The sequence below is a fragment of the Bufo bufo genome, chromosome 4, assembly GCF_905171765.1.
Source record: "Bufo bufo chromosome 4, aBufBuf1.1, whole genome shotgun sequence".
Lineage (NCBI taxonomy): Eukaryota > Metazoa > Chordata > Amphibia > Anura > Bufonidae > Bufo > Bufo bufo.
The window spans coordinates 451,536,978-451,564,567 of NC_053392.1; the positions used below are offsets into that span (position 1 = coordinate 451,536,978).

At 44.4% G+C, this 27,590-nt stretch overlaps 1 protein-coding gene across 1 annotated transcript in view; it reads left to right on the forward strand.

Annotated features, from left to right (window-relative positions):
• The window catches only part of URB2 (URB2 ribosome biogenesis homolog), a 154,184-nt gene that overhangs the window by 110,000 nt on the left and 16,594 nt on the right, over positions 1–27,590 (forward strand). The window contains exons 7-8 of the mRNA XM_040429416.1: positions 18,532–18,774; positions 25,373–25,463. Coding sequence (XP_040285350.1) covers positions 18,532–18,774; positions 25,373–25,463 — 334 coding nt within the window. The remainder of the gene's footprint in view (positions 1–18,531; positions 18,775–25,372; positions 25,464–27,590) is intronic.

The window sequence follows — 27,590 nt, forward strand, 5'->3', positions numbered from 1 at the left end:
ATCAAGAGAATGCCAAGAGTGTGCAAAGCAGTAATCAAAGCAAAATGTGGCTACTTTGAAGAACCTAGAATATGACATATTTTCAGTTGTTTCACACTTGTTTGTTATGTATATAATTCCACATGTGTTAATTCATAGTTTTAATGCCTTCAGTGTGAATCTACAATTTTCATAGTCATGAAAATAAAGAAAACTCTTTGAATGAGAAGGTGTGTCCAAACTTTTGGTCTGTACTGTACATGGATGCACTCATACAGACACTCACCATATACATAGATGCACTCATACAGGCACTCACCATATACATGGACGCACTCATACACGCACTCACTTCATACATGGACGCACTCACACACACTCGCTACATCCATTGACATACTCATACACGCACTCGCCACATACATGAACGTACTCATACATGGGGTGGGGACTAGCTCGTGTTAACCAAAGACCTGTACTATATTTGAGAATGTTTACATTTCCACATCCAACTGAGGTTTGCCACGTAAAATGCTGTCAGTTGCTCCTTAGCAGCGGGTTACAGACTCCCACCTTGTCAGCAGTCACCAAGGGGCATGGTGTCAGGTGCTTCTTAAAGGGTTTCTGTCATGGGAAAAATCGTTCTGTAGCTGACTGACATTAGCGATGTGCTAATGTCAGCAGTACATAACAGTATGTTTGTTAACTACCTGCCTGCCGCCGTTCTCTTAAAAAACAGACTTTTATAATATGCTAATGAAGTCTCTAGGTGCTATGAGGGCGTTGCTGCTAATGTCAGTAAGCTACATAACGATTTTTCCCATGACAGAAACCCTTTAAAGACACAGTACACACTGGCTCTTTTGTAATACAGGTGGAAGTTTGTAGACTGTTGCTAAGGAGCAAGTGAGGACGAACTGGCAGAATGAATGTGAATCTTGGCAAACCAGTGCCAGTTTGTGGTCTGTTGCTCCACTCTAGGATCAGTGACTGCTTCAGTGAGAACAGGTGACGCTCCCCTATGGTGGTAGAAAGCATACGTGGCCTCACACCTCTGTGATGTCATATATATCGTGCATCACATCTTACCTCACGCCTCACGAACACTTCCGTCGCAGTTTTACCTAACTGCCCCTTCTCACACAGTCCCGGCCGCTGTCCTGCAGGGGATGGGGCTATGCGACATGGGCGTGGCTTCGGAGCGGTGGGGGCGTAGCCACGGAATGACGGCTCGTAGGGACAAGTTCTCATCTTTGGAGTGAGCGACTACACCGCTCCACGCACAGGACAGTGCCTGTGTCCCTCCACTTCATACCTCTCCGACACACACACACACACACTCTCACTCTCTCTCACTCTCTCTCTCAACGCCCTCTCTCTCTCTCTCTCAACGCCCTCTCTCTCAACGCCCTCTCTCTGAACACCCCCTCTCTCTCTCTCTCTCTCAACGCTCTCTCTCTCTCTCTCTCTCAACGCTCTCTCTCTCTCTCTCAACGCTCTCTCTCTCTCTCTCTCTCAACGCTCTCTCTCTCTCAACGCTCTCTCTCTCTCTCTCAACGCTCTCTCTCTCTCTCTCAACGCTCTCTCTCTCTCTCTCTCTCTCAACGCTCTCTCTCTCTCTCTCTCAACGCTCTCTCTCTCAACGCTCTCTCTCTCTCTCTCAACGCTCTCTCTCTCTCTCTCAACGCCCTCTCTCTCTCTCTCAACGCCCTCTCTCTCTCTCTCAACGCCCTCTCTCTCTCTCTCAACGCCCCCTCTCTCTCTCTCTCAACGCCCCCTCTCTCTCTCTCTCAACGCCCCCTCTCTCTCTCTCTCAACGCCCCCTCTCTCTCTCTCTCAACGCCCCCTCTCTCTCTCTCTCTCTCAACGCCCTCTCTCTCTCTCAACGCCCTCTCTCTCTCTCAACGCCCTCTCTCTCTCAACGCCCTCTCTCTCTCTCTCAACGCCCTCTCTCTCTCTCTCAACGCCCTCTCTCTCTCTCTCAACGCCCTCTCTCTCTCTCAACGCCCTCTCTCTCTCTCAACGCCCTCTCTCTCTCAACGCCCTCTCTCTCTCAACGCCCTCTCTCTCTCAACGCCCTCTCTCTCTCTCAACGCCCTCTCTCTCTCAACGCCCTCTCTCTCTCTCAACGCCCTCTATCTCTCTCTCTCAACGCCCTCTATCTCTCTCTCAACGCCCTCTCTCTCAACGCCCTCTATCTCTCTCTCTCAACGCCCTCTATCTCTCTCTCTCAACGCCCTCTATCTCTCTCTCAACGCCCTCTCTCTCTCTCAACGCCCTCTCTCAACGCTTTCTCTCTCTCTCTCAACGCCCTCTCTCTCTCTCAACGCCCTCTCTCTCTCTCTCTCTCTCTCTCTCAACGCCCTCTCTCTCTCAACGCCCTCTCTCTCTCTCAACGCCCTCTCTCTCTCTCAACGCCCTCTCTCTCTCAACGCCCTCTCTCTCTCTCAACGCCCTCTCTCTCTCTCTCTCTCTCTCTCAACGCCCTCTCTCTCTCTCTCTCAACGCCCTCTCTCTCTCTCTCTCTCTCTCAACGCCCTCTCTCTCTCTCAACGCCCTCTCTCTCTCTCTCTCTCTCTCTCTCAACGCCCTCTCTCTCTCTCTCTCAACGCCCTCTCTCTCTCTCTCAACGCCCTCTCTCTCTCTCTCTCTCTCTCTCTCAACGCCCTCTCTCTCTCTCTCTCAACGCCCTCTCTCTCTCTCTCTCTCAACGCCCTCTCTCTCTCAACGCCCTCTCTCTCTCTCAACGCCCTCTCTCTCTCTCAACGCCCTCTCTCTCTCTCAACGCCCTCTCTCTCTCTCAACGCCCTCTCTCTCTCTCAACGCCCTCTCTCTCTCTCAACGCCCTCTCTCTCTCTCTCTCTCTCTCAACGCCCTCTCTCTCTCTCTCTCTCTCAACGCCCTCTCTCTCTCTCTCTCTCTCTCTCAACGCCCTCTCTCTCTCTCTCTCTCTCTCAACGCCCTCTCTCTCTCTCAACGCCCTCTCTCTCTCAACGCCCTCTCTCTCTCTCAACGCCCTCTCTCTCTCTCTCTCTCTCTCAACGCCCTCTCTCTCTCTCTCTCAACGCCCTCTCTCTCTCTCAACGCCCTCTCTCTCTCTCTCTCTCAACGCCCTCTCTCTCTCTCTCTCTCTCTCAACGCCCTCTCTCTCTCTCTCAACGCCCTCTCTCTCTCTCTCAACGCCCTCTCTCTCTCAACGCCCTCTCTCTCTCTCAACGCCCTCTCTCTCTCTCAACGCCCTCTCTCTCTCTCAACGCCCTCTCTCTCTCTCAACGCCCTCTCTCTCTCTCAACGCCCTCTCTCTCTCTCAACGCCCTCTCTCTCTCTCAACGCCCTCTCTCTCTCTCAACGCCCTCTCTCTCTCTCAACGCCCTCTCTCTCTCTCAACGCCCTCTCTCTCTCTCAACGCCCTCTCTCTCTCTCAACGCCCTCTCTCTCTCTCAACGCCCTCTCTCTCTCTCAACGCCCTCTCTCTCTCTCAACGCCCTCTCTCTCTCTCAACGCCCTCTCTCTCTCTCAACGCCCTCTCTCTCTCTCAACGCCCTCTCTCTCTCAACGCCCTCTCTCTCTCTCAACGCCCTCTCTCTCTCTCAACGCCCTCTCTCTCTCTCTCAACGCCCTCTCTCTCTCAACGCCCTCTCTCTCTCTCTCAACGCCCTCTCTCTCTCTCTCAACGCCCTCTCTCTCTCTCTCAACGCCCTCTCTCTCTCTCAACGCCCTCTCTCTCTCTCAACGCCCTCTATCTCTCTCTCTCAACGCCCTCTATCTCTCTCTCAACGCCCTCTCTCTCAACGCCCTCTATCTCTCTCTCTCAACGCCCTCTATCTCTCTCTCTCAACGCCCTCTATCTCTCTCTCAACGCCCTCTCTCTCTCTCAACGCCCTCTCTCAACGCTTTCTCTCTCTCTCTCAACGCCCTCTCTCTCTCTCAACGCCCTCTCTCAACGCTTTCTCTCTCTCTCTCAACGCCCTCTCTCACTCTGCAGGTCCGAAGGCAACCCATGCTGCAAACATGCGCATCTCTGTTTTATATAGGGCACATCAGAATAAAGCTTTGCGCGTGCGCGGCGTGCACATTCATGTAATCAATTAGCGGCAGGCCAGGGAAAGGAAGTGCTTCTTCTGCGCAAGCGCAGCCCATGGAATTGCCCGAGAAGCGGGGACCGTAACTAGGGGGAACCAAAGTGTAACACTGGGGTAGGATTGAAGTAATTTTATGAAGAAAGGTGGGAATTGGCTATTACATCATATTTGCAAAAATGATCAATGGCACAACAGTAACAAATTAAACTTTGATCATTGTGATGGGAATACCCCTCTAATCATACTTATGATTTCAGCAAATGGGGGAGGATTCGTTTTTTTCCAGTACCTCGCTATTTTTAATCTGACAGTGACAGTCTGCCTTAGGTTCAGAGCACCTCCAACATATATTAGTTGTATTAGGAATATAAAAGAAATAACAGCCGGCACTACTGAGCGTGATATAATGTCAGTAACACTCTCTTCCAGGGAACATGCGGTGGTGCTCTGCTAGGGCAAACAGTCCAATAATCGCATAAATTAAAAATAGAGGAAAAAGCGGCACTCACCGAATCTTCACAAAACGTAGCTTTATTGTAGGTTAAAACACAGCAGGTGCGGTCACAAATGCAGCATAGTCAGGCAACAGCCGTTTCGTGCTAAGATCGTGCTTTGTCAAGCCCACTGTGACGTGGTGGAGGAGCGCCGTAAATACCGTCTCCTCTCCACACGTCACAGCCAGACAGGTGAATCAATCATGCGCATGGATCACCTCTGTAAGTAAATAGAACATTAAAATAATAAAAATCAAACAAAGACATCAAGGTCATTTCTGTCATTAAAACCTAATGCTCCCATGGCATCGGTTTTAATGATCCATTCGGCCTCTCTCTGTAATATAATACGTTTTCTGTCTCCACCTCCCGCAGGTAAATTGACTCTTTCGATGCCTGCACATTATAACACCTCTTTGTTACGTCATTAACGTGTTCTATGAGGCGCATGGCACCGATACCTGTTGCAATCGATCTCTTATGTTCTCTAAACCGCACATATAGACCTCTGAGTTTTACCAACATAAAATCTCTCACAGGGACAGTAAATCACATAAACTACATAGGTTGATTTGCAGTTAATAAATTGTCGAACTACATGCGTCTTTCTTCCCATCTGAATATGTGTCCCTATGCGCATGGAATTACACATTCACCAAGATTCGGTGAGTGCCGCTTTTTCCTCTATTTTTCATTTATGCGATTAGTTGTATTAGGGTATATGTTATTTAGCCTAGACGGTGTAAGGTACCACCTATACAGAATCTTTCTTGAGTTTTCTAGGTGATTCATACACTTAGATAACCTGGATGTAATTGAGAAGGATGCCTGTCATTGATCTGTACTAATAGAGCAGTTCAAATCTTTTTCCCATTTCCGACAATATATATATAGTTAAAGGCAGCACAAAACGTAACCGTAAGTCAGTTGTGCCAGCAATTAGACGCGACCCACCGTCAATAGATACAAAAGAAAAGGATTGCAGTACTTCGAATTGGTGAAAAAATGTGAAGTCCTTGGGCAAATAAAGGACTTCACATTTTTTCACCAATTCGAAGTGCTGCAATCCTTTTCTTTTGCGTGTGTGTGTGTATATGTATATGTGTGTGTGTATATATATGTGTGTGTGTGTGTGTATATATATAGTTTATGTGATAGGGACAGTCCCTTGAGATGATGAGAGGGGTTATGTAGCAAATGAGAAAGCTTAGAGGGAACAGGCCGTGGACTCATTTTCTTAGACAATAGGTGTCTTATCTGGAAGTAATTGTAAAATTCCTTATTCAGTATGCCTTACTTATCTCTAATTGTATTAAAAGGTAATAATTCAGCATTTTCAAATGATTCCCCTAAATACCTAATACCAGTGTGAACCCATGTTCTGAAATCCAAATCTGGGATACACCTCTCTAATACTTTTAGGTAGGCATTATAGAAATCCACATTGATGACTTTCACTATGGTGGTTAATAAGTTCCATAATTCTAAAGCCGCATCAATTGTAGGATAGAGGTGTATTTTATGCTTTTGGTTTTGTCATTGAATGAACGTAAAAGAATGAGGATTGTTTAGATATTCTCATTAAATGCTTTTCAATTGAGATCCATAGCCTGTTCTCCTCCTCACCCCTCCATAGACATCTTAGCTGCTCAGATATGCAGGCTCTATAATTAGAGTTGAGCGAACACCTGGATGTTCGGGTTCGAGAAGTTCGGCCGAACTTCCCGGAAATGTTCGGGTTCGGGATCTGAACCCGACCCGAACTTCGTCCCGAACCCCATTGAAGTCAATAGGGACCCGAACTTTTCGGCACTAAAAAGGCTGTAAAACAGCCCAGGAAAGAGCTAGAGGGCTGCAAAAGGCAGCAACATGTAGGTAAATCCCCTGCAAACAAATGTGGATAGGGAAATGAATTAAAATAAAAATAAAAAAAATAAAAATTAACCAATATCAATTAGACAGAGGTCCCATAGCAGAGAATCTGGCTTCACGTCAGCAGAGAATCAGTCTCTTCATGCCATAGCAGAGAATCGGTCTTCATGTCATAGCAGAGAATCAGGCTTCACGTCACCCACCACTGGAACAGGCCACTGTCACATATTTAGGCCCAGGCACACAGGCAGAGGAGAGAGGTCCCGTAACAGAGAATCTGGCTTCATGTCAGCACAGAATCAGTCTTTATGTTATAGCAGAGAATCAGACTTCATGTCACCCACCACTGGAACAGGCCACTGTCACATATTTAGGCCCCGGCACCCAGACAGAGGAGAGGTTCATTCAACTTTGGGTTGGCCCGCAATATAATGATAAAATAAAAATAGGATTGAATGAGGAAGTGCCCTGGAGTACAATAATATATTGTTAAGGGGAGGTAGTTAATGTCTAATCTGCACAAGGGATGGACAGGTCCTGTGGGATCCATGCCTGGTTCATTTTTATGAACGTCAGCTTGTCCACATTGGCTGTAGACAGGCGGCTGCGTTTGTCTGTAATGACGCCCCCTGCCGTGCTGAATACACGTTCAGACAAAACGCTGGCCGCCGGGCAGGCCAGCACCTCCAAGGCATAAAAGGCTAGCTCTGGCCACGTGGACAATTTGGAGACCCAGAAGTTGAATGGGGCCGAACCATCAGTCAGTACGTGGAGGGGTGTGCACAGGTACTGTTCCACCATGTTATTGAAATGTTGCCTCCTGCTAACACGTTCCGTATCAGGTGGTGGTGCAGTTAGCTGTGGCGTGGTGACAAAACTTTTCCACATCTCTGCCATGCTAACCCTGCCCTCAGAGGAGCTGGCCGTGACACAGCTGCGTTGGCGACCTCTTGCTCCTCCTCTGCCTTCGCCTTGGGCTTCCACTGGTTCCCCTGTGACATTTGGGAATGCTCTCAGTTGCGCGTCTACCAACGTGCGCTTGTACTCGCTCATCTTCCTATCACGCTCCAGTGTAGGAAGTAAGGTGCGCACATTGTCTTTGTACCGGGGATCCAGCAGGGTGGCAACCCAGTAGTCCGCACACGTTAAAATGTGGGCAACTCTGCTGTCGTTGTGCAGGCACTGCAGCATGTAGTCGCTCATGTGTGCCAGGCTGCCCAGAGGTAAGGACAAGCTGTCCTCTGTGGGAGGCGTATCGTCATCGTCCTGTGTTTCCCCCCAGCCACGCACCAGTGATGGGCCCGAGCTGCATTGGGTACCAGCCCGCTGTGAACCTGCTTCATCCTCATCCTCCTCCACCTCTTCCTCATCCTCCAGTAATGGGCCCTGTCTGGCCACATTTGTACCTGGCCTCTGCTGTTGCAAAAAACCTCCCTCTGAGTCACTTCGAAGAGACTGGCCTGAAAGTGCTAAAAATGACCCCTCTTCCTCCTGGGCCACCTCCTCTTCCATCATCGCCCTAAGTGTTTTCTCAAGGAGACATAGAAGTGGTATTGTAACGCTGATAACGGCGTCATCGCCACTGGCCATGTTGGTGGAGTACTCGAAACAGGGCACACAGGTCTCGCATGGAGGCCCAGTCATTGGTGGTGAAGTGGGGCTGATCCGCAGTGCGACTGACCCGTGCGTGCTGCAGCTGAAACTCCACTATGGTCTGCTGCTGCTCGCACAGTCTGTCCAGCATGTGCAAGGTGGAGTTCCACCTGGTGGGCACGTCGCATATGAGGCGGTGAGCGGGAAGGCCGAAGTTACGCTGTAGCGCAGACAGGCGAGCAGCGGCAGGGTGTGAACGCCGGAAGCGCGAACAGACGGCCCGCACTTTATGCAGCAGCTCTGACATGTCGGGGTAGTTGTAAATGAACTTCTGCACCACCAAATTCAGCACATGCGCCAGGCAAGGAATGTGCGTCAAACCGGCTAGTCCCAGAGCTGCAACGAGATTTCGCCCTTTATCGCACACCACCAGGCCAGGCTTGAGGCTCACCGGCAGCAACCACTCGTCGGTCTGTTGTTCTATACCCCGCCACAACTCCTGTGCGGTGTGGGGCCTGTCCCCCAAACATATGAGTTTCAGAATGGCCTGCTGACGTTTACCCCGGGCTGTGCTGAAGTTGGTGGTGAAGGTGTGTGGCTGACTGGATGAGCAGGTGGAAGAAGGGGAGGAGGAAGCTGAGTAGGAGAAGACAGGAGGCAAAGAATGTTGCCCTGCGATCCTTGGCGGCGGAAGGACGTGCGCCAAACAGCTCTCTCCGCCTGGGGCCCAGCCGCCACTACATTTAGCCAGTGTGCAGTTAGGGAGATATAGCGTCCCTGGCCGTGCTTACTGGTCCACGTATCTGTGGTTAGGTGGACCTTGCCACAGATGGCGTTGCGCAGTGTACACTTGATTTTATCGGATACTTGGTTGTGCAGGGAAGGCACGGCTCTCTTGGAGAAGTAGTGCCGGCTGGGAACAACATACTGTGGGACAGCAAGCGACATGAGCTGTTTGAAGCTGTGTGTGTCCACCAGCCTAAATGACAGCATTTCATAGGCCAGTAGTTTAGAAATGCTGGCATTGAGGGCCAGGGATCGAGGGTGGCTAGGTGGGAATTTACGCTTTCTCTCAAATGTTTGTGAGATGGAGAGCTGAACGCTGCCGTGTGACATGGTTGAGATGCTTGGTGACGCAGGTGGTGGTGTTGGTGGTACATTCCATGTTTGCTGGGCGGCAAGTGCCAACGTCCCTCCAGAGGCGGAGGAAGAGGCCGAGGCGGCGGCAGCAGCAGAAGAGGTAGCAGGGGGAGCCTGAGTGACTTCCTTGTTTTTAAGGTGTTTACTCCACTGCAGTTCATGCTTTGCATGCAGGTGCCTGGTCATGCAGGTTGTGCTAAGGTTCAGAACGTTAATGCCTCGCTTCAGGCTCTGATGGCACAGCGTGCAAACCACTCGGGTCTTGTCAGCACATTGTTTGAAGAAGTGCCATGCCAGGGAACTCCTTGAAGCTGCCTTTGGGGTGCTCGGTCCCAGATGGCGGCAGTCAGTAGCAGGCGTAGTCTCTTGGCGGCAGGTGTTCTGATTTTGCCCACTGCTCCCTCTTTTGCTACGCTGTTGGCTCGGTCTCACCACTGCCTCTTCCTCTGAACTGTGAAAGTCAGTGGCACGACCTTCATTCCATGTGGGGTCTAGGACCTCATCGTCCCCTGCATCGTCTTCCACCCAGTCTTGATCCCTGACCTCCTGTTCAGTCTGCACACTGCAGAAAGACGCAGCAGTTGGCACCTGTGTTTCGTCATCATCAGAGACGTGCTGAGGTTGTAATCCCATGTCCTCATCATCAGGAAACATAAGTGGTTGTGCGTTAGTGCATTCTATCTCTTCCACCCCTGGGGAAGGGCTAGGTGGATGCCCTTGGGAAACCCTGGCAGCAGAGTCTTCAAACAGCATAAGAGACTGCTGCATAACTTGAGGCTCAGACCGTTTCCCTGATATGCATGGGGGTGATGTGACAGACTGATGAGCTTGGTTTTCATGCGCCATCTGTGCGCTTTCTGCAGAAGACTGGGTGGGAGATAATGTGAACGTGCTGGATGCACTGTCGGCCACCCAATTGACTAATGCCTGTACCTGCTCAGGCCTTACCATCCTTAGAACGGCATTGGGCCCCACCAAATATGGCTGTAAATTCTGGCGGCTACTGGGACCTGAGGTAGTTGGTACACTAGGACGTGTGGCTGTGGCAGAACGGCCGCGTCCTCTCCCAGCACCAGAGGGTCCACTAACACCACCACGACCATGTCCACGTCCGCGTTCCTTACTAGATGTTTTCCTCATTGTTACCGTTCACCACAATGAGAAAAATATTATTCGGGACAATGTATTGAATTAAAATTCAGGCCTTTTTTTACAGACACCTAACACTATCTGGCTATCTATTTAGGTACCGTATTACACTAATACAGGCACACCAGTAATGACAGATTTAGCTGAAAATAAATGTGAGGCCTATTTTTTAGGCGCTGTGTGGCAGGTATACGTTTAATCACAGAATTAGACTTGGATCTGCACTGTAGCGTGTGTGTTGAGTTTTTCAGAATGACCCTATCAGCACCTTGAATCTAATATACCCTTTTAGGGATAGATTTAAAGTAGGTCTGATACAGCAGAAACCACTAGTTTTGAGAATTGCAAATTTGGGAATTGTTTTTCAACCCAGAACAAAAACTGTGCTTTGACAGTCACTAAAAATAACTGGACCAGCTAAAACAGTACAGATTTGGATGAATATAAATGTCAGGCCTATTTTTTAGGCGCTGGGTGACAGGCTCAACTTGCCCCTGATGTAGTATATGGCCAAAAAATAACCACACTATTGATGGTTAAATGCACTTGGGTGACACAGGCTCAGCCTGCACCTGATGTAGTATATGGCCAAAAAATAACCACACTATTGATGGCTAAATGCACTTGATGAAAGCTTGACCCTGATGTAGGATATAGCAAAAAATAACCACACTATTGATGGTTAAATGCAATTGGGTGACACAGGCTCAGCCTGCACCTGATGTAGTATATGGCCAAAAAATAACCACACTATTGATGGTTAAATGCACTTGATGAAAGCTTGACCCTGATGTAGGATATAGCAAAAAATAACCACACTATTGATGGTTAAATGCACTTGGTGGTAGCTTGTGCTGGCGCACCACAAGCCACAAAATGGCCGCCGATCACCCCAGAAAAAAGTGACTGAAAAACGCTCTGGGCAGCCTAAAAACACTGAGCAATTGAATAGAAGCTGTTCAATGATCCACAACTGTAGATCGATCACTGAATGAAGTCTTTTGGAGGAGTTAATCTGCCTAATCTCGCCCTAACGTCGCAGCTGCAACCTCTCCCTACACTTGTATCAGCAGAGTGACGTGCAGCGCTACGTGACCCAAGCTTATATAGAGGCTGGGTCACATGCTGCACTGGCCAATCACAGCCATGCCAATAGTAGGCATGGCTGTGATGGCCTCTTGGACAAGTAGTATGACGCTTGTTGATTGGCTGCTTTCCAGCCTTTCAAAAAGCGCCAAGAAAGCGCCGAACACCGAACCCGCACTTTTACGAAAATGTTCGGGTCTGTGTCACGGACACCCCAAAATTCGGTACGTACCCAAACTATACAGTTCGGGTTCGCTCATCCCTATCTATAATATCTTACAATAGACGGGCACCTGAACCCCCCTCTAGAGAGAGGCAAGTATAGTACTTCAGCTTGAACTCTCGGGTGTTTGTCTAACCATATATATTTAGATTGCAGTTCCTTTAATATTTTCATAGGAAAGGGTATCTGTAGATTACGGAACAAGTATAATATCTGAGGCAGAATGAACATTTTAATCTCATGTTTTTTCATATTATTTAGCTCCATTTTTATTTTCTCCCTTAAAGGTGTATAGTTAGTTGAGAGGAGGTTTGAGGTAGACTGTGCGACTTTTATACCCAAGTAGGTGATATATTGGTTATTCCACTGAAGTGGATGCATTGCTCTTAGTCGGGCGGTTACTGATTGATTTAATCCCAGATTCAAGACTTGGCATTTAGTGACGTTTAGTTTATAATATGAGACTGATGTAAATTTCTCTAATACTTGCATAGTTGCTGGTAGGGAGTTAAGGGGATCTGTGAGTGCTAGTATTATGCCATCGGCAAACAACCCAATTTTATGGTTATAATTGGGGATCTATCAATATTGATTTTTTTTTTTAGAACCGATTCCAATAATCTGTGAACTTTCAGGCCGATAGCCGATAATTTATACCGATATTTTATATCTCACAATATATATATTATATTAGTTGGTAGTCACTGAGGTGGTGGAAATTTGCATTTGGCACTAGTATATAATAAATGTAAATTAAAAATTAATAAAGCCCTTAGTTGGTAGTCAATTTATAATATACTAGTGCCAAATGCCAATTTCCACACCATCCCCCCCCGCCCCCCCCTTTCACTGACTTTATTAACTCCTATCAGACCTCATGAATAAAATGAAAAACTGCTCACCTCTCCTGCGCCGCGGCTCCTCTTTATCTCCGGGTCCGGCGTCTCGCTCCCCTGTGTTCTCCGGCCTGCGCTGCACTGTCACCTGAAGCATCGGGTCATAGTGCGCGCACTACGTCCTGAAGCTGTACGGGGTCAGATCAGTGCAGTGTGGGCCCCATCAAAGAAGACCAGGGAAGGGTGAGTATCGGAACGCTTGCTGCGCTTCTTCTCCGCTCCTGGCATCCGATGCATACTAGTGCACTCTTCCATAATGGACGCACTCACTAGTATTCGCTTTTTGCGCATTATCGGTATATCGGCAAGGTTAGATGCCGATACCGATAATGTACAAAATCCTGAATATCGGCCGATAATATCGGTACTTCCGATAATCGGTCGATCCCTAGTTATAATCATCAACACTAATTACAGATATTAATGGGTGCGTTTAGATTTTCTTTCAGCAAGCAGTTCTATCACCAGGGCAAAAATTATAGGAGATAAGGGGGCACCCCTGTTTTGTGTGGTTACTTATTGAGAACCTGTCAGACATCATTCCAGAGATGTATACTGAGGGTTAGGAGTACAAAAGCTTGATTGCATTTAAAATGTTACCATTGAACCCATATTTAGAAAGGATCTCAAACAAGTATCCCCAGTGTACGCGATTAAATGCCTTCTCTGCGTCCAGTGATAGCAACAGAGAAGGCATCCAAACCAATCTCCGTCACATGAATAAGATCAATTATTCTCCTGGTTCAGTCTATAGTTTGCCTAGATTTAATTAAGCCGCGTTGGTCTTTATTAAGGCTACTTTCACACTGGCGTTTTGAATTCCGTTTGTGAGATCCATTTCAGGGATTTATCTACTATAATAAGGTCAATTCTTGAATGTTTTATGTGGATGGGAATAGAATGTGTAGTCATGCTCGGAGGCATGTAGCACTCTCCACGTATCGTACAGATCTTCTGATAAAAGAAGTTGTACAAATAGGGACGAGTGACTGGAATCTGGATGGGAGGATTTATCCATAATGGGTGACGGAGATAAATTTAAATCTCCGCAAATGAGCAATGAACTCTGTCTTATGCTGGATATTTTTAATAATAAATCTTTAATGAAAAGAAGTTCATGATTAAGGGCATATATGGTGACTAATGTATATATTTTATTAATATTACATACGAAAATAATATATCTTCCGTCTTGGTCCATTATTTCTTTAATGAGTTGGTAAACGAAATTATATTTAATCGCTATTTCTACCCCTTTTTTCTACCCTGTGGCTGGAGCGGTAAAAATATTAGTGAAGTTCTAACTTCCTATGATGCAACCTAAAAGTGTCCTCTTTATTTAAGTGGATCTCTTGGTCAAATATTATGTCAGATTTTAATAGTTTTGCTTTCTTCCAGAACATTGATCTTTTAAAAGGGCTATTAAGGCCTTTAGTATTAATATTAGAGATAGTAAAAACCATATTAGTATCCTAAATACAAATGTATAGAAATATAAATGTCATTGTTAAGTAAAATGAAAACCATAAAAAAAGAAAAATACAATGAGGTTAAGAAGAAAAAGCGGTGGGTATACTACCGCTAAACAGCTAACTGTAGCAAATTAAACTGTAATTATAACAGTAGAATAGGTAAGAGTCTGGTTCTAAGTGAACCTACTGGATCCTCTATTTATCCAGTATATTACAGGGGGGAGATCAAAGAAGTTAGTTGTTTCTTCTCTTCTCCGGGTACCTGAAACTATAAAGGGTTAACTCACAAGACCATAGGTGACTGCAGTTCAGGATCGTCCCCATGATTTATGTCTATTCTTTAGAAAGCATTGGTGGTCTTTTCTTTAGTGAAGAATTTGTGTCTTTGTCCAGAGTTACCATTTACTATTTTTGCAGTAGTGTCATGGCTTCTCTCGGCGATGTCAGGACGTGGGTTATGCCATTTTTGGCGACTATCAATTTGAATGGATATCCCCACTTGTAGGCGATGTTGTCCCTCAAGACTTTGTTGGCAGTAGAGAATTCCCTACGTCTGTTTAAGGTGGTAGCAGATTGGTCTGTAAACACCAAGATGTTCTGGAAGCGCTCCGGGAGATCTTGAGCTGTTGTAACGGCTTATGTAATTTTCTCCTTTTAGAATGAAAAAAATTAAGTCTTGCAATGACGTCTCTAGGGGCTGAGTTTGGTGCACTTTTAGGCTTAGGTATGCGATTCGCTCTGTCTATAAGCAAATCTCTTTGTTCTGCTGATGGGATGAGCGCTGCAAAGAAATCCGTTACGAAATCCTGCAAAGCGTCCGCTTTAATACTTTCGGGGATCCCACTAAACCTCAAATTGTTACGTCTTGAGCGGTCTTCCAAGTCTGCTAGCTTGAGTTTAAGTGCTGAGCTATCCTCTACCTTATTGTGTGCGTTCACTAATTGATTGTGTGCGGTTGTAAATTCCTCCATTTTATTTTCAATATGGGAGGTTCTGTCCCCTTTTTGCAATGTTTAGAAGACAGTGGTGATATCTTTATCTATTGAATGCTTTGGCTCAGATAAGAGACTTCTCAGTGTAGATTCTGTGACTGGATGACTATTTATGCCTCTGCTGGGGGAAGGCTGTGACTGTGCCTCATGTATACATTCCAAAGAGCCTATCATTGAAGAAGCAGTTTGTTCTTTATTGTGGGGCTGTTTTTGGCTTTCACTGAGGAATCACTGTTTGCTGGTTGGGGAACTATGCACTGAGGAGGGCAGGGAGGATTCTGAGCATGCGCAGTCTCTCTCGGCGCTTCTGTAATGAGAACTGCGGGCACCATCTTGATTTTTGCCTAAGGCCGGGACAAAGACCTCGATCTTCGCTGGCGCCGCATCTTTTTTCTCAGTGCTGCCCATAGTTAGGAGGTGAGTGCTTGGGGCAACTGTGGAGCGTGTTAGGATGTGATTTAAGGGGTCCAGGAGGACTGTGCCGCTTTGTGTCGGTACCTGCTGGAGCTGTTTCTTTGCGCATCCTCCTAGCTCCGCATCCGGCCACCCAAAATCTGAGTTATAAAAGCTGGTCTTTTCCTTCCGAACCCTGCAGCGTACCTAAACAGTAGTTTGCATCCACATTTATGTCATTTCAGTATCTATTAGAACTCTCCTAACAATTAAAAGGACATGGTCTGGAAAATTAGCAATTTTCATTTCCACTGTCCATTGCACATTCATTTATGGGGTAAAAATACTCACTACATGCCTTTTTAATAAATCCTTTGAGGGGTGTAGTTTCCAAAATGGGGTCACTTCTCAGGGGTTCCTTTTATTATTTTACCCCAGAGCCATTATAGTTGTCATCACAAGCGGTGTAAATCACCACATTGGGCCAAAATGCGCATGGTGCTCCTATACTCCTGAGCCCTCTCAAATAGGGCCACATGTAGGGTGTTTTTAAAACCAGGAAGCACAGCACAATAATAAGAGGACTTGCGTTTCACATTGGCACACATTGGGCGCAACATATTGGACACTGAAATGCCATATCTGTAAAAATTGGCATTTACACTTTGCACCATTGTTTCTTGTGTTTTTTGTTTTGTTTTTTATAATTTAACGTCACAAGTCTCTAAAGTTGTCAGTGATTGCTGTATAAGTAAACATACTAGGCCTCAAATGCACATAGTGCTCTTTGTTTTCTGAACCCCATAGTGTGCTTAAACAGCAGTTTACACCCACATATGTGGTGTTACCCCCATAGTAAAATATGGGGTGCATTTTCTCCTGTTACCCCTTGTGATAATGAAAAAGTTGGCCTAAAGTTACATTTTCTTGTAAAATATGTAATATTTCATTTTCAAGTGTTCCTAAATTCTGAGAAATGTCTGTTAGGCCAATATGCTCACTACACCCCTTGAAGTATTCCTTGGAGAGTGTAGTTTCCCAAATTGGGTCCACTATAGGGGTATCTTGGGGTCTCTGTATGATACATGGCACCCAAAAACCATTCCAACAAAATCTGCCCTCCAAAAACCATTTGACGCTCCTTCCCTTCTGATCCCTGCGGCGCACCCATACAGCAGTTTACAACCACATATGGGGTGTTGCCGTAATCAGAAAAAAATGGGTTACACATTGTGAGGTGCATTTTCTCCTGTTACCTCATTTAAAAATGAAAAAATTGTGCCTTTACTGACATTTATCTAATATCTAATTTTTCTTGGACAAGTGTTTCTAAATTCTATAAAGTCTGTTGGGCCAATGTGCTCACTCCACACCTTTTGGGAGTATTGTTTTCAAAATTAAGTCACTTTTTGGGGGTTTCCACATATAGAAGTACCCAAGGTCTTTTCAATGGCACCTAAAAACCATTTCAGCAAAGTCTGCCCTCCTAAAACCATTTAGCTCTTCTTCCCTTCTGAGCCCTTCAGTGCAACCATACAGCAGTTTACAACCACACATGGGGTGTTTATGAATCAGGGTAATAAATATTTAGGTTTCTTTAGTTTTTAACCCTTGTCATGTTACGGGAAAAAATGAGTAAAATGGAAAATGTGCAAAAAATAAATGAGCGATGAGCGTTTCCATCACTGCAGATGGAAGTGCTATTTGCTAGAATGCCAGTCCTTTCATTTACTGACCGCTTAGCTCCCTGCACTCCCATTTGAGCACTGCAGGCACAGATCACGCTGCCGGACTGCAACCCACCACCATTTTACTGTGCTATTGCTCTTTTATTTTTTATTTTTTAACATTCTTTGGGTCAAGGCTTATTTATTTTACTCACTTATATAGCGCTGACATATGCCGCAGCACTTTACATACATTGTCATCACTCACTGTCCCCAATGGAGCTCACAATTGGTTGCCTAGTATGTCTTTGGAGTGTGGGAGGAAGCCGGAGTACTCAGAGGAAACCCATGGAGAACATACAAACTCCATGCAGATGTTGTCCTTGGTCAGATTGAAATCTAGGACTCAAGTGCTGCACTTGCTTAAAAGTCAAGGGGTATCAAGTGATATAGTAGGATTAACTAAATATAATTAAATCTTTGATATACCTAGGTTGCATTATTTGGTATAAAGCTAGATGGCTACATATAGGATTTCATGTATCTAGAAGAAGGAATTCCTTTGCTTTGTTTTTACCATGCTAGAGTATCCTTAATTGTGTCCATATGGTATGTTAAGACATATAGATCTGCATGTTAGAATCCTTTTGGTTCATTTGTACTTTTAGGTTTTAAGGGTAACACCCAGGTTTTTGCTAATAAAAGGGATCTTCTGCCTTTTGGGGTCAGAAGAAGAGTAAGATACAAATACCACCATGAGGCATGTCTTCTCATTCTTTTGCCCCTAGACAAAATTCTATGATTTGGAGCATTGCAGACAATCCCCTTGTTAAGGGATCCTTTAAAAAGTCTACCATGACACACTCAGTCCAGGTCTGAAAAAGTGGGTGGGGAAGGGGACGGGCTCATTTACCGTTTACTGGTTTAGGCGGAGAAAATGGTTTAAATATAAGACAGCTTGCTTACATTTAGAAGCGGTGGATCCGCCAAAGTTATGTAGAGGCCGGTGCCTCTACATAACTCCGGCGGATCCACCACCAGCTATAGGGCTTATTTAGACCGGCGTCTAAATGGCCAGTCTTAATAAATGACCACGAGGAAATGCCTCTCTTTCTACTTCATTTAAGGGAATCTGTCATCTCCCTCAAGCCTTAAGTGCAGCCTCACTTGAATAGAACTGCTTCTGCTGACCTCCGATCACTAATCTATGTCCATACTCACCGCTGTTTCCCCACTGTTGGACTGATCTTTGAGTCATCTCCATTATGTGCATGTGCAATTTAGTCCTCACAATGTATTCCAGCTCTTATTTGTAGGGAAACAGGGTTGAGTATAGACTTATAGATTTCTGACCAATGGTCAGCGGGAGTAGTACTAGTCATGTAGTACTGCACTTAATAGGGTGTGGGGAGGTGACCAGTTCTCTTTAACGTGTTATCAATAATTAAATTATGGGCAAGACTAATTTTTTTTTTACTTTTTACTCCTTGCAGGCCCTTAGCATCGAAGCTTGTAAAGAACATACGCTAATTTCCACTGTTGTTGTCCCTGTGCTTCACACTATGGCTTTGTTTTTACGACGAGGAGAGCATTTTCTAATCAATCCCCATCATGTTACGCTCTCATTAAGCACACTCCTAACGGTGCCACTTGAAAATGTGAAAACGGAAGACTTCTATACAGTATTCTTGGCAATACATGAAGTGCTATTTTCTGTATTACAGTGTCATCCAAAGGTAATTTAAGATTCTAATAACACATCAAATTGTTGTAATAATGAAATTTCTTTTGTGTTTTAAAAATGCAGCCTACACAACTAACTGTACGGTAGTTAATATATTGGTTTAAAATATGCTGTAAAAAGGAAAAAGATTCATCATTTGTATAGGGAAAGAACATCTACACAACTAAAAGCAATAACAAACCATGCAATATGTTGCATTTATTCCCTTTAGGCCAAAAAATGATGTGTGCCTATGGTTATGATTGCATCCACAAACCTACAAAAAATTACCAGACTGCACTCAATTACAATAATTCATATACTTTATTAGTTCATATGATAAAACAGTTAAGAGGATTTGCGAGAAATGCAACATAATTGGAGGAAGAGGGACACAGACAGGACTGGCGATATTAGCTATATGCATGTATGTAAACAAGAGATTCGACTATGCAGATAAAAGGCTAATCATAACGTGCAAAGAAAATCACAAGCCTAATGCAATGATCTTCAAGCGATTAGACAAAATCAAATCTAGTTTAAAAGAGAGCCATTGCACACTCAAAGATGGTGCCTACCCCAACATGGCTTTTGGCATGCCTAAAAAAAAAAATCTGTACTTGATGATTTTAAGGGGGGAAAAAAATTCCTTCCCGACTCCATTCAGGCAATCAAATAACTCCCTGGATCAACCCCTCTCTACTATCTATAGCCTGTAATATTATTACACTCCAGAAATACAGCCAGGCCCCTCTTGAATAACTTTATTGTACTCACCATCACCACCTCCTCAGGCAGAGAGTTCCATAATCTCACTGCTCTTACCGTAAAGAATCCTCTTCTATGTTTGTGTACAAACCTTCTTTCCTCCAGACGCAGAGGATGTCCCCTCGTCACAGTCACAGTCCTGGGGATAAATAGATGATGGGATAGATCTCTGTACTGACCCCTGATATATTTATACATATTAATTAGATCTCCCCTCAGGCATCTTTTTTCTAAAGTGAATAACCCTAATTTTGATAATCTTTCAGGGTACTGTAATTCCCTCATTACCGTAATTACTTTAGTTGCTCTCCTTTGAACCCTCTCCAGCTCTGCTATGTCTGCCTTGTTCACAGGATCCCAGAACTGAACACAGTACTCCATGTGTGGTCTGACTAGTGATTTGTAAAGTGGCAGAACTATGTTCTCATCACCGGCATCTATGCCCCTTTTGATGCAACCCTCTATCTTATTGGCCTTGGCTGCAGCTGCCTGACACTGGTTTCTACAGCTTAGTTTGCTGTTCACCAAAATTCCTAGGTCCTTTTCCATGCCAGTGTTACCCACTGTTTTACCATTTAGTATGTAGGTGTGACTTGTATTATTCCTACTCGATACCACGCGAAAAAAGTAAAACTCCAAAAAAGCTGCGTGCATTCTGCGTTTTATGTAACGTCCAGCCCATAACCGAACAGTCCGATTCTATATTTTGGGGGGTCAAGGTGACAAAAAAAAATGGCGAATTGCATGTTTTTTTTTTTTTTTCCTGTTATGGCGTTCACCACATAGGAGATATTTTTTTATATTTTAACACCGTAGTTTGCACTTTTTCGGGCGTGACGATATGTAATATGTTTATTTGTTTATGTATTTTCTATGTAAAATTGGGAAAGAGGGTGATTTAAACTTAATATTTTTGTGTTTGTTTTTAAACTTTTTTTTGTCATGTATAACAGTAAGTTCACTGTCAATGGGCCCACTATACTATCTTCGACCCCTTTCCCCCCCACCACACCACGATTTTCTGTGTGCCAACCATCTTGGAGAGATTTTTGCAGTGCGGAATTGTGTCGGACCTGTATTGAAATTTTTTTTTGTTTTTTTCACCTCCCCATTCACGTACAAGTTTGCTTTATCACTGTACAGTACCATCTCTGTGAAATGTGAGTTCCATTGCAATTACTGTGACACCCATTTTGCAAATTCAACATGGCGATCAGGTTAGTCCACATTGAGATGATCCAGCAACTAGATCTTTTACTGGTGCCATTTGTGCGTAGCTAGAATACCCGGACATTGACAGATGCCAGGTGCTATTATGTGGGCTCTTGCTGAAGGACGCCCATTTTTGTTCGTTTGTCTGAGGCAATTTGGTTACGTCTGCTTTTGGCCGGTCCATCCCAGAACATGTTTGGCAAAATTTGGCGAGCAATTCGCCAACTGTGCCATGGTGCATGGGTGGTCTGTTAGGGCATCAAGCGCTGAAATCCGCTGCAGTGACTTGGGTATCACTCTCCCCAGAGACCAGCACAATCTCTGTCTTCTCACGTGTTGCTGTCACATCTGTGTCTGTAACAAAGAGAGAATAGTTAATTTTGGCAGGATTTAAGGTACTTCACATTTAAAGGGGTTGTCTCACTTGAACAAGTGGCATTTATCATGTAGAGAAAGTTAATACAAGGCTCTTACTAATATATTGTAATTGTCCATATTGCTTCCTTTGTTGGTTGGATTCATTTTTCCATCAAATTATACACAGCTAATTTCCTAAGAATAGGACATGTTCTATAGGCTCTACAAAAAACGCAGTGTTCGCCCGATTCAGGCCTGATCTTGTGTGCACACTTACGTTCAGTCCCCCCCACCGCAGTGACAGAATTTTTTTTTTTTATGATCACTGCAAAAACACAGTAAAATCGCTGCGGCGCTATAAAGATCACTTTTGAGGGGCATGGCGAGTTCATAGAAGAAATAGATTTTTTGTTTTTTTGGTTTTTCTTACAAAGTCTCATATTCCACTAACTTGTGACAAAAAATAAAATCTCACATGAACTCACCATACCCCTCACGGAATCCAAATGCGTAACATTTTTTAGACATTTATATTCCAGACTTCTTCTCACGCTTTAGGGCCCCTAAAATGCCAGGGCAGTATAAATACCCCACATGTGACCCCATTTTGGAAAGAAGACACCCCAAGGTATTTTGTGAGGGGCATGGCGAGTTCATGTAAAATTGTATTTTTTGTCACAAGTTAGTGGAATATGAGACTTTGTAAGAGGAAAAAAAAACTTTTTCCGCTAACTTGTGCGAAAAAAAAAATATTCTAGGAACTCGCCATGCCTCTCACGGAATACCTTGGGGTGTCTTCTTTCCAAAATGGTGTCACTTGTGGGGTATTTATACTGTCCTGGCATTTTAGGGGACCTAAAGCGTGAGAAGTAGTTTGGAATCCAAATGCATAAAAAATGCCCTGTGAAATCGTAAAGATTCTCATTGGAATTTGGGCCCCTTTGCGCACCTAGGCTGCAAAAAAGTGTCACACATGTGGTATCGCCGTACTCAGGAGAAGTAGGGCAATGTGTTTTGGGGTGTATTTTTTACATATACCCATACTGTGTGTGAGAAATACGGGGAGTGCAGAATTATTAGGCAAGTTGTATTTTTGAGGATTAATTTTATTATTGAACAACAACTATGTTCTCAATGAACCCAAAAAAACTCATTAATATCAAAGCTGAATATTTTTGGAAGTAGTTTTTAGTTTGTTTTTAGTTTTAGCTATTTTAGGGGGATATCTGTGTGTGCAGGTGACTATTACTGTGCATAATTATTAGGCAACTTAACAAAAAACAAATATATACCCATTTCAATTATTTATTTTTACCAGTGAAACCAATATAACATCTCAACATTCACAAATATACATTTCTGACATTCAAAAACAAATCAGTGACCAATATAGCCACCTTTCTTTGCAAGGACACTCAAAAGCCTGCCATCCATGGATTCTGTCAGTGTTTTGATCTGTTCACCATCAACATTGCGTGCAGCAGCAACCACAGCCTCCCAGACACTGTTCAGAGAGGTGTACTGTTTTCCCTCCTTGTAAATCTCACATTTGATGATGGACCACAGGTTCTCAATGGGGTTCAGATCAGGTGAACAAGGAGGCCATGTCATTAGATTTTCTTCTTTTATACCCTTTCTTGCCAGCCACGCTGTGGAGTACTTGGACGCGTGTGATGGAGCATTGTCCTGCATGAAAATCATGTTTTTCTTGAAGGATGCAGACTTCTTCCTGTACCACTGCTTGAAGAAGGTGTCTTCCAGAAACTGGCAGTAGGACTGGGAGTTGAGCTTGACTCCATCCTCAACCCGAAAAGGCCCCACAAGCTCATCTTTGATGATACCAGCCCAAACCAGTACTCCACCTCCACCTTGCTGGCGTCTGAGTCGGACTGGAGCTCTCTGCCCTTTACCAATCCAGCCACGGGCCCATCCATCTGGCCCATCAAGACTCACTCTCATTTCATCAGTCCATAAAACCTTAGACAAATCAGTCTTGAGATATTTCTTGGCCCAGTCTTGACGTTTCAGCTTGTGTGTCTTGTTCAGTGGTGGTCGTCTTTCAGCCTTTCTTACCTTGGCCATGTCTCTGAGTATTGCATACCTTGTGCTTTTGGGCACTCCAGTGATGTTGCAGCTCTGAAATATGGCCAAACTGGTGGCAAGTGGCATCTTGGCAGCTGCACGCTTGACTTTTCTCAGTTCATGGGCAGTTATTTTGCGCCTTGGTTTTTCCACACGCTTCTTGCGACCCTGTTGACTATTTTGAATGAAACGCTTGATTGTTTGATGATCACGCTTCAGAAGCTTTGCAATTTTAAGAGTGCTGCATCCCTCTGCAAGATATCTCACTATTTTTGACTTTTCTGAGCCTGTCAAGTCCTTCTTTTGACCCATTTTGCCAAAGGAAAGGAAGTTGCCTAATAATTATGCACACCTAATATAGGGTGTTGATGTCAGACCACACCCCTTCTCATTACAGAGATGCACATCACCTAATATGCTTAATTGGTAGTAGGCTTTCGAGCCTATACAGCTTGGAGTAAGACAACATGCATAAAGAGGATGATGTGGTCAAAATACTCATTTGCCTAATAATTCTGCACTCCCTGTATCTCTGTAAATTGACAACTTTGTATAATAAAATGGGAAAAGTTGTCTTTTACAGAGAGATTTATCTCACCCAGCATGGGTATATGTAAAAATACACCTCAAAACACATTGCCCTACTTCTTCTGAGTACAGCGATACCACATGTGTGACACTTTCTTGCAGCCTAGGTGCGCAAAGGGGCCCAAATTCCAATGAGAATCTTTACGATTTCACAGGGCATTTTTTACGCATTTGGATTCCAAACTACTTCTCACGCTTTAGGGCCTCTAAAATGCAATGGCAGTATAAATACCCCACAAGTGATGCCATTTTAGAAAGAAGACACCCCAAGGTATTCCGTGAGGGGTATGGTGAGTTCATGTAAAATGTTATTTTTTGTCACAAGTTAGTGGAATATGAGACTTTGTAAGAAAAAAATAAAATTATAATAATTTTCCGCTAACTTGTGACAAAAAATAAAAACTTCCATGAACTCACTATGCCCATCAGCGAATACCTTAGGGCAGTGATGGCTAACCTTGGCACTCCAGCTGTGGTGAAACTACGACTCCCAGCATGCTGCATTTATTTCTACAGAGTTCTGAGAGCAGCCAAGCAAGGGGGGCATCTTGGGAGTTGTAGTTTTACCACAGCTGGAGTGCCAAGGTTAGCCATCACTGCCTTAGGGTGTCTACTTTCCGAAATGGGGTCATTTGTGGGGTGTTTCTGTCTGGGCATTGTAGAACCTCAGAAAACATGACAGGTGCTCAGAAAGTCTAAGTGCGTAAATTCACATTTTTGCACCATAGTTTGTAAACTTTTACCCAAACCAATAAATATACACGTATTGCATTTTTTTTTTATCAAAAACATGTACAACAATAAATTTAGAGAAAAATTTATATAGAAATGTAGTTATATTTGAAAAATTTTACAACAGAAAGTGAAAAATGTCATTTTTTTGCAAACATTTTGGTCAATTTCGATTAATATCAAAAAAATGTCAGCAGCAATGAAATACCACCAAATGAAAGCTCTATTAGTGAGAAGAAAAGGAGGTAAAATTAATTTGGGTGGTAAGTTGTATGACCGAGCAATAAACCGTGAAAGTAGTGTAGTGCAGAATTGTAAAAAGTGGTCTGGTCATTAAGGGGGTTTAAGCTAGGGGAGCTGAGGTGGTTAAAGGGAACCTGTCACCGGGATTTTGTGTATAGAGCTGAGGACATGGGTTGCTAGATGGCCGCTAGCACATCCGCAATACCCAGTCCCCATAGCTCTCTGTGCTTTTATTGTGTAACAAACGATTTGATACATATGCAAATTAACCTGAGATGAGTCAGGAACAGGACTCCTCTGAGGTTAATTTGCATATGCATCAAATCGGTTTTTTGACACAATAAAAGCACAGAGAGCTATGGGGACTGGGTATTGCGGATGTGCTAGCGGCCATCTAGCAACCCATGTCCTCAGCTCTATACACAAAATCCCGGTGACAGGTTCCCTTTAAGCTGTGAATATTTTCACGCATTGCTTTGTATGCCAGCATAAACATGACAGTTTACATTACAGTTTTTATGCATTAAGTCCAGGATTTTTTTATGTTTTAAAATGACATGCTTGTGTTGAATGTAATCTGTTTTATAATTCCTTACTTAGTCTCTCACTGTTTTTCTCCGTACATCCAGGTAATGTTGAAATCAGTTCCCACATTCTTGAGCTGTTTTCATAGATTGGTTGCATCCGTCTTGCATGAGGGACAACAAAAAGGAGACAAAGGTAACCTACTTGAGTTTTTATGAAGGTTAACACTATTCCACAGCTCACAATTGCCTCACACAGATTACAAATTTGATGTAACACATACTCCAAACAGTCCACACACTCAGGAACACCAGTACTTTCACCACTTATTGAGTATGCGTGGTAAGCCCTAACACAACACACAATGTTTGTAATCGCACCAACTATAGTTCATACATAACAAGCTACAACTTATACTTGTGGAGATAATTTATGGGTTCTTTAAATGGGTTGTCCAGCCCTTTGGAATTAACTGACAGCAGCATGTTGTACCTATGGAAAAAGTATTAGTTATTTACCAATGCTCCATTCCAGCTCCCTGGCTTCATTCAGCAAACGTCCATACTCCTGGCCTGCAAACGTCTTGATAGATAAGGTCATGTGGGCAATTGCAGCCAATAACCGGCTTCAGAAGTGATATGTTGCCAAGTGGCACATGACCCAGAAGTCATGTGCGATTTTGGGTAAATGTCATCATTGAAGCAAATTATTGGCTCCAGTGACGATTACAAGCCAGGGACAGGAAGATGGCTGAGTGGTGGGGAGCAATGTTTTGTTTCAAAATATATGATGCACTTCTGGGGACAGGTACAAAAAATCTAAAGGGCATCAGCCTTTAAAGGGGTTATCCGAGTTATGGAGAAAAAAATAAATAAAACCTTATGAAACTCATCAGGACATACATATACATTACTTAAAGGGTTTCTATCACTTCGTATGACATATTTAGGTGTCAGACACTAGCGATCCGCTAGTGTCTGCTCTAACAAACCATCCTAATATGATAGGTTTTGGGGCAGCCGTTTTGCTAAAATAACAACTTATATCTATATGCTAATGAGCCTTTAGGTGCTCTGGGGGCGTCATTAGCACCTAGAGGCTCCGTCTACCTTCATAAACTGTCGCCGCCCAGCGCGTCCCTCCAACCCGCCCATCTCCTGCTGAATGCGATCCTCTCCGTGCGCGTCTCTGTTCTGCGCATGCGCAGTGAATGTCTGACCGCTTCCCTGCTCAGACATCTCCACTGCGCCTGCGCCGATGACATCATAGTGCTCCGAGGAACAGGCGCAGTGGAGATGTCTGAGCAGGGAAGCGGTCAGACATTCACTGCGCATGCGCAGAACAGAGACGCGCACGGAGAGGATCGCATTCAGCAGGAGATGGGCGGGCTGGAGGGCGCGCTGGGCGGCGACAGTTTATGAAGGTAGACTGAGCCTCTAGGTGCTAATGACGCCCCCATAGCACCTAGAGGCTCATTAGCATATAGATATAAGTTGTTATTTTAGCAAAAACGGCTGCCCCAAAACCTATCATATTAGGATGGTTTGTTAGAGCAGACACTAGCGGATCGCTAGTGTCTGACACCTAAATATGTCATACGAAGTGATAGAAACCCTTTAAGCTTGATTTCTTAGGAGAAAACCCATACTTACACCTTTACATGGTTCTGTTATTATTGCTTTGTTTACATGCTGCAGCTTAGCTGTGGGGGCGTGTAACAACAATGACTAAGCTCTCCCTCATGAATATTTGTGGGTGTGAATAATCTGACCTTCCCCGCCCCCTGCTCTGCACAACCTAACTTTGCATAAAAAAACACATGATCATCTCCTAGCAGGCAGAAGATCTTCCTGTCACATTGCGGATACACAGATTATATATGTATCTAAGCTATCTGACAGCTATATGTATCTAAGCTATATGAGAGCTATATGTATCTAAGCTATATGACAGCTATATGTATCTAAGCTATATTTATCTAAGCTTTATCACAGCTATATCTAGGATCACAGGGAGGGAGCGGGCACACTGTTGAATCTTTCTGCACGGCTGCCGGCACTGGTAAGGACCGAGCATGTGCGATCCCTCACAGGAGCCGCGGCAGCCAGAGGAGAGAGAGGGGGGCGGGCACACAAGGCTCTGACGTTTCGTGTACAGAGCCGGGCCACTCCCTAAGGCAGGGAGAATCCTGTACATGAGACGTCACCACCGGAGCCTTTTTTTTTAAATTCAGATCATTTTTATTGATTTTTCAAGAAAAATTGTAATACAATTACAATATAACCCTCTCAAAGCTGCAATATAAGTGGACTGTAATTGGGC